Source organism: Ammodytes marinus, assembly GCF_949987685.1.
Source record: "Ammodytes marinus genome assembly, chromosome: 1".
Lineage (NCBI taxonomy): Eukaryota > Metazoa > Chordata > Actinopteri > Uranoscopiformes > Ammodytidae > Ammodytes > Ammodytes marinus.
In genome coordinates this window covers 27,824,536-27,839,736 of record NC_137230.1, presented here as the reverse complement: position 1 = coordinate 27,839,736, position 15,201 = coordinate 27,824,536, and the positions used below count along the sequence as shown (strand labels likewise).

The 15,201-nt window shown below is 39.1% G+C and overlaps 2 protein-coding genes across 2 annotated transcripts; one reads left to right on the top strand and one right to left on the bottom strand.

Moving 5' to 3' along the window:
• Nucleotides 1-1,249: 1,249 nt before the first annotated feature.
• On the top strand, nucleotides 1,250-2,323 carry LOC307256212 (beta-1,3-galactosyltransferase 2; the record flags this gene model as incomplete). Its single annotated transcript, XM_080035110.1, has 1 exon — nucleotides 1,250-2,323. Exon 1 carries the CDS (start codon nucleotides 1,265-1,267, stop codon nucleotides 2,321-2,323), a length of 1,059 nt encoding a protein of 352 aa, XP_079891236.1. The 5' UTR covers nucleotides 1,250-1,264.
• Nucleotides 2,324-7,161: 4,838 nt separating this feature from the next.
• On the bottom strand, nucleotides 7,162-8,720 carry LOC307251423 (interleukin-17C-like; the record flags this gene model as incomplete). Its single annotated transcript, XM_080028794.1, has 3 exons — nucleotides 7,162-7,399; nucleotides 8,362-8,606; nucleotides 8,697-8,720. The coding sequence occupies 3 exons, from the start codon at nucleotides 8,718-8,720 to the stop codon at nucleotides 7,162-7,164; spliced, it is 507 nt and encodes a 168-aa protein (XP_079884920.1).
• Nucleotides 8,721-15,201: the final 6,481 nt, after the last annotated feature.

Genomic DNA, 15,201 nt, shown 5'->3' with positions numbered 1-15,201 from the left:
CTCTCTCTCTCTCCTCTCTCTCTCTCTCTCTCTCTCTCTCTCTCTCTCTCTCTCTCTCTCTCTCTCTCTCTCTCTCTCTCTCTCTCTCTCTCTCTCTCTCTCTCTCTCTCTCTCTCTCTCTCTACTCATAGCTCCAAAGAAAAACCTGCTGTTCTAGTTAGGCTTACCTGGGAATCTTATCTACTGTCTTATCAGGACCTTCAAATATCTCTTTATCATTCATCCAAGCGAATCCATCATCTTGTTCAGTGAATTGGAAACAGAAACTAAGATGTAAAAGTACATATATGTACTGAGGGGCTGATTAGCTGATGGGGAGCAGGTGAGTATGGGCAGGCCAGGTGAATGTAATTAGCAGCAAGTGCAGAGCAGGAGGGAGTGGCAGGGTCTGAAATGACATGAGCGTTAAACCAGGAAACAGACATAAGAAAAAACTAAATACTGGCTGAAGTCCTGACAGAAGGTTCAAAGTGCAATCTCTCCTGTATGAGTAAGTCATTTCTACATGGCTTTTGCACACACACCAGGTTGTAAATACTGTGATAAAGGAACGACAGCTCAGCCAAGAGGAACCCGAAGCCTCGGGTGGGGTTTCAGCTTTTCATTGGCTTTCTAGGCAAAACAACACTTGCAACCTAGGGTTGAACAAACAAAGGTGTGGCCTCTCGGCAGGTAAAAGAGAGCACAGTACCATGGTTACCATATTGATCTGGGAACACACTCGACCACGATGATGATACAGTATGTTACAGAGATGGGGACGAACAAGGAGAAATGTCTGGATAAATTACCTTTAATGTTCTTTGCTGCTCAGACTGACTCCAAGCTCTTTCATGATTTTTAAGGCAAGCAACGTCCTATAACTTTATCTCTGGAACCATATCTTGGACAAGTGTGTATTAACACGCTAAGTAGCTTTTCCAAGACAGAACAAAGGTATGTGACCTTCTTTTATTTAATTTGTCATGTAGATTATTTATTTCTGTCTAACCAGGAAGCAGTGAAGAGGGAGTATCATAGTTGAAACAAAATGTGTTAACAGTTTACAAAGTGTGCTGGTGAAGGTCATGTTGACCTGTGTTTGATGAAGCACTGATAAGAGATGTACTTTCCTTCTTATCCCTCCCCTGGGCCATATAGAATGCTGGATAGTGAGAAAGGATACGATAGCAGGAGATGGTGTTGTTTTTCGCGGCGCCACTGCCAGTTCTTCATTCTGGTGACGGCTGTGGTAGGATTTGTCTATGTCATCAATGTCTGGGAAATGTCCCCTCAGATGTGGGTGCAAAATAAGGCAAAACAATGGGGGATTGTGGCGCTTGTCAGCACAACTTATTCCAACACATCTGAACTGACCACTGCTGCTGATGCTGCTGGGTTCACTATCGAGTCCACCACTCCACTTGAGGCTGTTAATGCTTCAGTGGAGGCTCAGCAGAACACCCCAAAATACCCTTTGCCCGCCACACCAGTTCCTTATGTATCTCCTGGACCGTACGTAGTGGAATACCCCTATGGGTACCATTTCATTATAGATGAACCAAAGAAATGTGAACAGGTGAAACCTTTCGTGGTTCTGATGGTTCCTGTAGCGCCGCACAACAGGAAACACCGGGACATCATCCGAAGCACCTGGGGAGCAGAGAGACTTGTGCTGGAGAAAGTGGTGATGCTTTTCTTCCTGCTGGGGCGGCGCACCGGAGAGGGAACGGAGCAGCTCCAGGAGCAGCTGCTGCAGGAGAGCCAACAGCACCAGGACCTGCTGCAGAGTGACTTCCTCGACTGCTACAAGAACCTCACCATCAAGACCATGGTGATGATGGAATGGCTGGACTCCCGCTGCACCAATGCCTCCTACGCCATGAAGATTGATTCAGACATGTTTCTAAATGTGCCCAATCTCATCCGCATGTTGTTACAAGCTCCAAAGGCAAACTACTTGACTGGACTTGTGGTGGGAGGAGCCTTTGTCCGAAGGGACCGACCATCTAAGTGGTATGTTCCTTGGGATATTTACTCGAAAACGTTCTACCCACGTTACGCTTTGGGTCTGGGCTACGTTTTGAGTCTAGATCTCCCTAAAAAGCTTGTGGAGGCCTCCAGACACATTAAAGCTATTTACATTGAAGATGTGTTTTTGGGGATGTGTATGGAGCACTTGGGGATCCCTCTCACCGACCCACCCAGTTGGGGGTATTTTAATGTGAGTCCGGTCCGGTACAATCGTTGTGCTTTCTCCAGGCTTATAGCCACCACCACCAATGAAGATGCTGATCTCATTTCGCTTTGGAAAGACTTTAAAAACCCGGGGACATACTGCTGATCTGTAAAACAAGATATGACAGCTAAAGAAGGAATTAGGGTCATATATTGATAACCTGGACTGTTATCGTTTCCTGTCACCAAATTCATCGAACTCTTAGCTAATCAAGTAAATTCATATTGCTGCTATTGCTTTTTAATGGTTGCATTCATGGATGAAACCTTCATGACTCTTGCATTACTTGTTTGCATTATTTCTGTACCCTTACTCATGAAGTGCTAATTATAAATTTCTGCAAAAATATTCACTTACAAGTACTGGTGACCCCTCAATCATGGCAGCAAAATAGTTTGTTAAAAACCTCTACCGGCTACCTCCAAATGGAAATGATCTGACAAGGATTTTACCCACATGAAGATAATTCTATGATCTATCTAATGATTTGTCATTGAAGGCCCCGTCTAGCACACAGTGTTTCTAAATTGTATTCAGCATTTGTATAATGTGTGAACAAATCATAATATCACTTATTAATACTTTGTAATGTTTGATTTTGCAGAGGCAGTGGTTAACACAACCAGCACTTATGACTTAAAAAATCAATTCATTGTGTGCATCAAATGGATCAATGTGGTTCATTGTATGCAGAATGTGTGAAATTTGTGATCCCATTTTCTTTCACACTTTTATAAAATTTTCAGATGAAACATAAGTGAAGATTTCCCGGTAAAATGCTGTTGGGTGGATTCACGTCTTTATGCAGGTGTTGTGCCGAATTCCCACTCCCCCGCAGGATCCCACTCCCCTACGTATTGCTACTTGTAGTTTGGGGGGGGGGGGGATTTCGGCAGGTATGAAAAACAGTGTTGCCAAAATCCTACTCCCCTTCTAACTTTTACATTCATGCAACTAGTATCAAAAGCTTTTTATGGCACACTCTACAGGGCATGAGGAGCCAATTCACATATTACCCTCATTTCGATAATAGGACAGTGTAGCACAAGTCAAGTCAAGTCAAGTTTATTTATAAAGCACATTTAAAACGACAGCAGCCGACCAAAGTGCTGTACAGGCAGAATAAGATAAAAAAAACATAGGCAAGACAGAGACAAAATCACACCGGGGGAAAAAAGAAAAACACGCATAAAATCATTAAAAACTAAATTTAAAAATGAAATAGAAATATCAATAAGAAAAGTCAGAAAATATGCCATAATCAAGGGGGGAATGCCAAGGAGAAGAGGTGTGTTTTCAGTGACGATTTGAAAATGTCAACAGACTGTAATGATTTAATGTGGATGGGGAGGTTGTTCCAAAGTCTGGGGGCAGCTGCGGCAAAGGCCCTATCACCTCGGGTCTTAAGTCTGGTTTTCGGAACCTTGAGCAGCAGTTGGTCGGAGGAACGTAGGGATCTGGAAGGGGTATGCAGCTGTAGGAGCTCACTGAGGTAAGGGGGGGCCAGGCCATTCAGGGCTTTAAAGACAATTAAGAGAAGTTTAAAATCGATTCTGAAGCTGACAGGCAGCCAGTGAAGTGAGGCTAAAACGGGTGTGATGTGGTCGTGTTTTTTCTTGCCGGAGAGAAGACGAGCGGCTGAATTCTGTACTAGTTGGAGACGACTGAGGGAGGAGTGATCCAGGCCGAAATATAAGGAGTTACAGTAATCTAATTTGGATGTGATGAAGGCATGTGTAGCTGTTTCTAGATCAGATTTAAAAAGATATGGTTTGATTTTGGCCAGGAGGCGGAGCTGGAAAAAGCTGGCTTTGACAACAGTGCTGATCTGTTTATCCAGTTTAAAATTCTGGTCGAAGATAAAACCTAAATTCCTACCATGAGTATGAATATTAGGACCCAAGGGGCTGAGGATGTTGGCTGTGCAGGCTGTGGATGAGGTGGATGAACATCGACATCAACATCGTTTTTCAAGTGCAGCTCCAAAGTACGTCTATTTTCGTGAGACAATCATTCGGACTTTACGAGTAGCACGACATACAAATCGTATATGCTCTCAAGTGCAGCACAACATAACTTGTATTTTGATGAACCATGAATTAAATAGCCTACTAACAGTTTCCTCAAAGCCTAAGAATCGCCTCGGAGGGGAGTGGGAATTCGGCACAACACCGGCTACATTGTTAACCCTTGTATTTCCTACTGTTGTCATGCAGAGACACCAAGTGCTCATTTTCTGCACTGCAGCCGAATTACGTGACACAACTGGATTCATGAACACAACACAGTGTCCATGTTGTACCGTGATGATGATGAAGAACAGTATTGTGTGTATATACCTTTACCTAAATCAAGTGTCTATTTGTCACTAAAAGCTAATGGTGGAATATGCTTGTGTATTTGCTGATGTCTTGCCCATAGGTTAAATACGCTTTTTCAAAGGTACATACTGAAGATCTTTTCCTCTTGCCATCTTGATACAAATCAGACTCAGCTAGTCCTGCTGAAAATTTTTACTCATTATCGTGTCCGTCGTTTTTTGCTTTTATTTAAAGATATAGCCTATTTTTTAGCATTTTTCCTTATTTAATGACAGTGAGGAGAGACAGATATTAGATGGGATAGAGAGGGGAAAGACATGCATAAACGACCCAAGCCGGATTTAAACCCGGGTCTGCTGCCACGAGGACCGAGCCTAATAAAATACAAAACAAAATACTCAAATAAACGCTTTTATTTCAGACAAATAGCAGCAAACAAAAAAATACATGAATAAAAAAGTGCAAATGAAAAATGACATGGACAAAGGTGAACTTGTTTCAGACGAGAGGAGCAGCAGCACAGGAGTCATGACAGTCAGCAGTGAAGGGGCACATCATTACATATCTCAGAGGTTTGTGGCTTTAACTCTCCTCAATTCATTTAATAAAAACGAAAAAAAAAATCAACAGTACGTCATTATACGTCCGACAGTGCAAAGCAATCCAACACTTGATCTTAAAATAGTGGATTAACTAGTCACATTGAAAAAAAATAAAGAGGTGTCTTATACCCTTTATCCAGGAGGGGTCAACATTCACAGTTTGCCAAATGAGTTTTAAAACAAACACAACTTTATCCACTGGCCCCTTCACTTTGATCAAATACATTACCATTGATCTCGATCGAAAAAAAATACTGTATCAATAAATAAACATATTTTTTAATAATAGAAAAGGGATATTGACCAAACAAAACCAATGTATTAATCCAGACATTATACCTAATAAGGCTTACTTCATAAAACACACAAGCTCCAATACTTAGAGGAGTTTGATATTACAGTATTTTAACACATTTTCAAAGTGTGGTTTATAGATTGTTTTAACCTCTGTGTAACTTGAACCTTATGTGCATGTAACTACTACTGTCTTAGTTATGTACTCTTTTCTGCCACTCAGTTAAAGGAGAAGTAAGTGATATTTTTGATAATATAAGTGTTAATTCACTCTATAGTCATACAGCAATCACTTAAACAGTATGCACAGTTCATAACAAAGGTATCCCAGTCATTCAGCTTTGCAGTGAGTTCCAGTTAAAATTGAGAGTATCCCGCTTGTTTTATCCAATTCGAAGAGCGCTATGAAGAGGCGGCTCTCTGTGCCCGTGAAGAATGACTCGCTGCTCTCCACTATCTGATGAAGACGGATGTTCATATGGTGGTGACGTAGGAATGAGGGAGGGGACTGCTAACTGCAGTAACTGACAGGAAGTTAGCTAAAAGGACCATATCATTTACTTCTCCTTTAAATATGAAGCCACAGCCACAATAACTCAGGAATTGAACCTATAATATTGAGTTACTTCCACTTCTACACATTTAGCATCTAAATACTCCTCGAATTTGTCAGTTGATCCTTTGGAATGGCACAACCCCTAGGATGGGAATCACTACAGAAAAAATGCATCAGTAGGCCTACTTTTATTTTTGATATCTAAAGTGCATTTTGCTGATTATACTTCTGTATTTTTCCCTAAGTACAAACCTAAAAGCAGACAATTTACTTGTAATGTAGTACTCTTAAATTGTCGTATTTGTATCATCACTTAAATACATTATCTTCAGGACGAGCCATGCCACATGTTTCCCCCTGTTTCTAGTCATTGTTCTAAGCTAAGCTAACAGTCTGCTGGCTGCAGCTTCATATTTAGTGTACAGGCATGACAGTAGTGTCGATTTTCTCATCCGGCTCTCAAAAGAGAGCGATTAAGCACATTTCCCAAAGACTGTAGCTATTTCTTTAGCTGTCACTTCTACTGTAGCTGCCAATTGCATTTATGATACTCTGCTTTAACCATATTTCACATTGAATCTTAAAAACATCTTTAAAAATTATATATCTATAATATACAGTATATGAACTGTATATAGGTGATTGGTTTGCCTTTTATTGCTGCTTATTGTGTAAGGTTAGAGTAGAACAGCAGAGCATGGTGAGGAAAAATTAGATAGCTTAAGTAGTGCTGATTGGATTTCTGTGTTTCAACAGGATTTGTTAACATTTTGCAGGCTGAATGATTAAGTTATAGAGGATAATTTAACCTGCCGTCAATTTAATCAAAGTTGCAGCCCTGCTTGTATGGAAGATTAAGTTACCCATTACATTGACTTTTGTTATTTATCCTTTGTTTGAGTGCATTTATAGCTTGTGTAGTGAAGTTAAGTAAAACCATGTTCGCCATCTTTGTTTAGTGTGCTTGCATGTAAGAATTTGCTAATCAGCAGCGAACACTAAGTATAGCTGATGAGAATGTGGTTTGTTTGCTATGCAGGTACTTTAGTCATTAATCAAAATATTGACCATGGTAATATTTTGACCTGATGATGGCGCCAAAGGGGATTGAAATCGTCACCAAAGTTATTACAGGCAAGTATGAAAGTATGATAACAATAACTGCTTTGATCAATCAGTGTAGTTGGGCACAACACAGGTGCAGGCCACAGAGACTGTGATGAAATCCTTTTTTACCATGTATGTGTCTGGGTCCAGTGTGCACCGAGTCTTCTTCAGAACCATAAGCGGAGCAAACACAGGCACAGAGTTGTAGCTCAGATTTTCAAGCTGGTTGATGATGCAGCCCTGACATAGGCACTCAGCAAAGGCAATCTCATGAGGGAACCTGTCATTGTCTCGGTTTATGCTGAAAGCATACAACAGACATCAATCAATAAAGGGACTAATCGCAATTAATATGACATCTGGATTATTCAATGTAATGTTTTTCTGTTTGTAATTGTGACGTGAAGTTTTTCTTAAAGCTGAATAATGGGATTCTTACATTTACAATTTTTACAGTATACTTCTGTGAGACCTGCACCATTAAATAATGAACACATTAATGCATCGATAGATATAATACAATCATATTATATTAGTTATCAGTATTGGTACTTCTACTTTAGGTGTCGTATATTCTGATCCTAATACGGTTTTCTCTTACTTCAGTGACATTTTGAATGTGTAACTTTTTATTGTAGCCTCACATAGACAGCAGTAGCCTATGACTGCTCCAAAGACATTTTCCTGCTGTGATGATGACACAGTATTGCTACACTAACTTAGTACAATGTAGCCTAATACTTGCCTATTCATAATAATAGCCTACTACATTTTTATTTATAGGTGCTTTTCAAACTCATTGGCACCTTTTACAGGGATTTTTTTGTTTAAATGAACATAAATAACAATGACCCTTTAGTTTATCCTACTTCCTTTTGTAAACATTCTTACTTCCTCAACTACTGTTATGATAGACAGCATTTTGTTTCCGTTCCGCCATGTGGAAAAAAGAAGTGACTTAAGACTTGTGGATTAACTTGAATTAATTAGGCCTATTGATTAAAGCACCACATCTCATGTCCTTTTGGACAATTTTTAATTTTTTAAATGATTTTATAATATAACATACTGTAGACTAGGCCTATTTTATATTCTTATGACAAGTTGGTTGGTTGTTGTAATTTTATTTTATTTCAATGAAGACTCCTTTGAATAACTTGTTAAATGTTCATTGTTAAGTGATATGGAGTAGGCATATGTTTTGTCATTGAAAACTTAGAAAAAAAATTTGCTTGAGCATTTTTGTCCCTTTCCGTAACCCACCTGTACGTCCACGGGGCCAGGCTGCGGTTGTTCAGGTCTCCGCGCATTTGTACGGCCGCCTGCGCGCAAGTCCGCGTGTCCCTCGGCTGCTGCAGCAGCTCTATAGGAACAGTTAACCTGTTCCAGTAGATCCTCCGAAACCGGCTGGCACGTTTATCCATCTCGCTCTGGCTGATGCATCCGGGTCTCCGAGAAGAAGAAGCATCATGCTGCTCACTGAGTATCAATAGAGAGCCCAGGGAGATCTATAAACAATGTAAAACATTTAAACTCAAGTGTGAAACATTTTATTTTGAATGAAAGTGCACTCCCTTTCGGTTCACATTGAGAGTTACCATTTTCAGAGATGCCCATGCCATCTTGACCCCGGAGAATTTTGACTGTGATCGTCTCATCCATTGGACTTGTTATATTGGCTTATCTAGGCTATATATAGGCTATATGATGCCCGTACATAGATGGAAACTCCAAAGTAATAGCCTTGCCAATTTCCTTTTAGTAAATCAAAGGAGAAACCTCAGCATCTAACTGACCCCGCCCCTCTGCTCTGAGTGGCGTGTGCTGTGATGTAATGAAGTAGGCTTGCATTTCTTAGAGTACTAAACTGAAGTAGAAATTAGAGGTAGCCTTTTTGTAGGCTCTATGAGCTTTTTCTGTCACTTTTATACTCATATTCCTATACAGCTCAAAGGGAAATATTAGTGCACTACAAACAGACAGTTTTAGTTACTTTACAGATTAAGATTTTTACATACAAAAAATAGTAAGAGTTTATTAAATATCGTGTTTTGTTCTAAATTAACCTTAACAGTCTATACAAGTTCAGCTGACACTATAAGTTAATCAATTGATTAGTCTATTGACAGAAAATTAATCAGCAATTCTGATAATGGTTGATGTAATTTTTCATGTAAAACAAATTTTAGTGGTTCCAGCTTTGTAATATTGTTAAACTTTGTTTGACACAGCAAGCTACTTGAAGATGTCCCTTCCGACACTGGCTCATTGTGAAGGCAGAATTATTACAAACCAAACAACTAATCGATAAGGGAGAATAAAGTCAGCAAACTAATCCATAATAAAAAATAATTATAGCTGCATACAGTCGGATACAAAATAGCTAAAAATGGGCTCCAACAAAGCAGTAAAATGCTGCCTTTACATTAACGATGAGGAACAATAATATATAGGGGAGAACGGGGTAATCTGAGCCACTTTTTACATTTGCTCCCCTCTAAGCGTGCTAAAATGATGTATCACTCAAATTTACACATTTCCCATTAATTCAGGATGTTTCCTAGAAATGGGCATTAGCAGAATTTTTTCAAGACAAAGGGCAGTGAAAATATGATTGTTTTAAAAAAAGTTGTCATGTGGCTCACTTTACCCCAGCTGTGGGGTAAACTGATCCACTTACTTTTTCCACTCTGAAACTACCATAACAACACATATTGTAACAGTAAGAATCCTGAAAGCTAGCCACACATTCCAGAACTAATGTGGGACTAGTAAAAGAATGATGGGGTTTGGTCAATTAAGCAAAGCAAATTTTCTAAACACTTGAAAGTAACTCTGAACAAAATCAAATACAACATATTATAATTCAAAAGGTTTTACAGTTTTTTTCGATCGCTAAACCACAGTGGGCACAACTGTAGCTCAATGTGCAAAACTCTAACTACAGTCTGCACTACCAACAGTCACTGGAGCTGAACAGTTCACTTCACCTGCAAAACAGGCTCAGTGCAGCAAACACTATGAATTGTCCTCATTGAGATAACACACACTGTCACTCAGAACCTGCTCAGAGTACAAACACTAGCATCAAACCCCAATACACAAATTACAAACTTTTAATCTTTACAGTTTGAATCATTTGAGTTATTTCACACAAATTACATAATATTTTCTTTGATGAAAGGGTTAAATTCTTTCACATGAAATTGTTTATTTTATAACATACCAGTTTTTTTAGGAAAACTAAAATAAATGAAAATCTGAAGTTTGCTTCAATAGATACACATTTTGTATATTGTATTGAAAACATTTCCAAATTTAGTATTTACCTGTGTAAATATTCTATAATTGTAATACAGAAATCTATCCTGTAATGTTGTCATTTACTGTAAGGAAAGGCAACTCTAATAATAATAATAATTGATAGGTTTTATATAGCGCTTTATTGCCTAGGCACTCAAAGACGCTTTACATTTCCTGGTTCAATTCGTTCACACTGAGTCATACCGGTGGTGGTAAACTACGAGAGTAGCCACAGCTGCCCTGGGGCAGACTGACGGAAGCGTGGCTGCCATTCAGCGCCAACAGCCCCTCCGACCACCACCTCAAACATACAGCCATCAGCTGTTTGTTTGCTGGAAACTCCGTATTACAGATGCAACTTTAGATTTTTGCAGATTGGGTTGCACTCTCAACCCTGCCTCTCTCAATGAGAGACCATGATTCACAACAGGGTCTATCAGTGTAGCCCTTACTGTATTTCATCAGACATTACAGCTCTATGTCTTCCTCCACACATCCACACTCTCACTGCCACTCTTCTCCCTCCAACAACCTGTCTTCATTGGTCCATTTACAAAAAAATATATATTTTTGAGCTTTCCCTTTATACTGTATATGTTCACTAACAAGTCTAAAAAAGACATCTTAGTGTTTCAGTTGAAATTGCAATCTGCAGTGTTTGAAATGCACTCATTCTGTTTTGAATGTGTGGTTTACAGTTGTGGCAGTAGTGTGTTAGTGTTTGAAAAAAACGGCTGGAAATCCACAGTGTTGTGCAGCCTGTGGTTAAGCCATGAGATAGGTGTGTAGAGTTTTGAACGTTGTGTATAAGCAATGAAAAACGAGCTAAAACGAGTTACAGTTTGGTCCGAATGAACCGCTGCTGTGCATAGTGTAGTTAGAGTTGTGCACTTGTCGTTCCAGTTGTGCCCACTGTGGTTTAGCAATCGAAAAAAACTGTAATACCAAAGAGAAACCATAACATCCTGTGAACTTTGCACAACATCCCGAGGCACTTACACTTCATGACGACACAGTCGTCAGTTCTACTGATGCAGTGACTATCTCCTCCCCCACTCAACCTGGTGGATATAAAGGTTGTGCGCCCTGTATTTAGAAACACAGAAAGGGCTTGTTCATGAACAAATTTGTCTCTCACTTCCTTGTGTTGGGCAAATAAGCATGGACACACCCTCCCTGCACAAAGATATTCAATATTTCAAGCCACTTCTATATGACAAGTTGTGTGGCTGTATATCTGGAACTACATCTGATAATGAAACTGCACCTGTGTATTTGATTTCTTAATGGCTACCTTTGTGTAAACATCCTGAATAATATACTGTATATATTCTATTCGATATACATAAATAAGGACTGAGGCGTTTAGTGACTAATTCATGATTAAAACCTGCAGCCATGAGTTAAATGCTAACATGAGCATGCTAACATGCTGATGCATTGAAAGTAATGTCTACCACATTCCCCAACTGATGTCTTCCTGTTATGATCTCACCTGTCTTTTTACGCTTACACATCAGGAAGCCATGCTTGTTTAAATGATGGGTATCCGAGGGGATTTCCCACAGTGACGAAATCATGCTGTAATGAGGTGAAATAAGAGATGAATATCCATTAATTAAGATAAGAAGATGGACAACATTACAGTTTTTGCCGATTGCTTACACACATGTTGCAGACTTTGGCCCACTGTGTCAAAACTTAACACACAGGCCGAATGAGACAAAGCACATGGAGATAAACTTCTAACTTATACGGCAAAATGAAACTCTTGAAACAAAACCTAACAATCCCATTTCAAAATTGTTTTTAGCATCAAAACAATACACACGTGCCCTTTTGAATTACTCTTTCTTAGCAGCAACAACACACAGATGTGCTTTATGCAAAACACAGCTGTATTCAGTACTTTGGATGGTTTTTGACTTTAAAGTCTCATACAGATTTTTTTGTGAAAGAATTATCCACTACAGTTGATCTAGACACATGAAAACAAAATGTAAACGCTTCAGATTTTTTATTTTATTTTGCCATTTCAGGTTTTTGCAAAAGTAAAAAAAAAACACAAAGACACACAAGAAATGGTACAACTAGAATGTTCTACGAAACATAGTGTTGTAGGGGAATGATTGGAAGACATTTAGGCTATGGATCCTGTCTCCTGTTGGCATCTGGCCACATCACCTCATCCACGTCACAGGCAATGTCCTCCCTTGCCAAGCAACGGGGGAAATATCGCCTTGCTGTATCCAACTTCTTGCAGAATTTTTTGGAAAGATTGATCCACTATATTTTCAATTAGACACATGAAAAAAATATAGAAAAGCTTCTGAAAAAAAGTCTATATTGCAATTTCATGGTGTTGGCCAATAACAGAAAAAAACACAAGATATAGGTAGGATCGCAGTTCAACAAGCAATTCAGTGTGTCACTATGAACTCTGAAACAATTACAGTAAAACAAAAAAAAAGTGTTGTAAGGAATGGGGCAAGTGGATTATGAATCCTTTGGATATCGCCTCCCATTTGCGTCTGGCCACATCGCCTCATCGACATCACATGCAATGTCATCCTTTGAGAAGCAACAGCGAAAATATTCCTGATATCCAGTCTAAATGTCCTAATTATGGAGCTATTGTGTTGTTGGGCTGCATCTCAGACCAGCCTCCTATATTGTTAGGCCATGATCTATTCTATAACATGGTCCACTATAGTGACCCTGTCTCCGTCTGTTGCCTTCTTTGTCCTCGTCCTCCTATCGCTCTCTCTTGTCCTCTTCCCCTGACTCTTACTTTCTCACAAAGGAGCTTAGCTCACCTGAGGTCTATTTGTAATACTGAGGCTCACACTGATTGGTATTCAATTAGTTTTATTTTGTATATTTTATGTGTGTGAGTCTGTGTGCTTTTCCAATTTTAGTTGTGTTTTGTATTTTAAATAGATGTGTTTTCCCAATGATTGTAGGAGATTTCATTTTTTAACAATGTGTCTTATGTGAAAAACAGTGTGTAGTGTTTTGCAAGAAGTGTGTTGGAGGATTTCAAACACAGTGCAAAGCACTTATTGTGTTTGTAGGGTTGGTGCTTGTGTTTAGGGCATGGTCACCAAAGTTAGAGGTTGTGATGCTTTGGGCCTTGCAACCACTTTTAGTGTTTAAGCATTAGGCAAAAACTGTAATGCCTGTTGAACATCAACATGCTAACAATGTGATGTTGTTATGTATGTTAGCAGTCAGCACAGTCATGTGTCAAGTGGTGATGCTTTTCATTCACTTTGTAAATGTGAGTGTTGGAGATTAAGATGGTGTAGAAAATACCAAAAATGCAACTATTATCGTGATTTACATTACAAAAACAGTTCTATTTTATCTAGCACACATGTTTTATTGACACTGACACACATCTGGAACCCAAACATCTTCTGGTCCAAACACAAGTAGCCTATAACCAGCTGCAGTAACTTCTGCATGCTTGCTATTTGACACAGGACTTTTTGTTAAATATCCAGACAAGGTGAAGAAGCATTTATTTTTGTGGACATTCCCAGTCAACGTGCTCTCCAAAATGCCCACATCTGTTAAGTAAGTTTTCCTGGTACATCAACAGCATCACTGGTGGTGTTTTACCTCTATCAACAGGAATTCATCAACGGTTTTAAATTGCTTATTGATCCCTCCACCTTTAATGTGAGCAGAGAAAGTTTAATGGCACGTACAGTGAAGTACACAATGTAGTCAGAGGTATGCAGAGGTCATATACATTGTTATTACTAAGTATTTTTTGATGCTTTTGTGTAATATGCTGTGATTAAATTGGTCATCATGCTTTTCATGATAATGTTTGGAGAAAACGTAAAGAAAACAAAATGCTGCAAATAATGCATTAACCCATATATTTCCTTGATAGCGACCAGATACTTTTCAATAATATTATGTTACATAAAATATATTCATCAGAACATTCTACCTACTATTCCCAAATAAAGTCAACAATGATCTGTAAAAGTCAATTGTTTTTTCTTTCATTTCTCACTAATCTATCTGTTTCTGTTTTTATCTTTGAGTGATAATCAGTTCAAGTGTCTTTTTTTTTGATAATTATCTGTAAATAAAAACTTTTTGCTTTATCCCAAATATGCAGACAGATTGTGTGAGTCGTATGTGTAGGTCATTAGCTGCAAATAGACCCCAACAACCTCCACCATAACATAAGACATGCACATTTCAAAATCCAGGGAAATACAAATCACTCCCTTTACTGCTTGTGAAGATTAGACAAAGATAGCGCACAGTAATATCTATGAGAATTTTAACGTTTTGATCACCTCCATTAGATTAATGCACAATCTAGTGGAGAACATGTGGTAAACTACCCTATATGCTATAAAATGAGTTGGGCTCTAAATTGTTAATATCTTTGTTCATACTGTAGTTCCCTGTGTGTTTTTATTGGAGTGTACTTACAAATTGAAATCTGTTTCACTCTATGCATCAGGACCCTGCATGCTTGTCCCCCCACGACTTCCAAGCCCAGGAACACCTCTTTCTCTATGTTTCAACTGAAAACCAATCTGTACCCAACACAATAAAAGTCACATTACAGTTACATGGACCTTGATCCGCTCTCACTTCAGCTCACATAGCAGACATTCCTCAACGTGCTTCTTGGTACAAACACAATTCATGCAGGTCTGGTGGGTGATGCAATGTCACCGCAATCTCCTCCCCCTCCTCCTCCAGTATAAATGTGTGTTGCCTGTTTTTAGAGGAACAGAATTAGCTCACTGACTCTCCCAAGTGTTT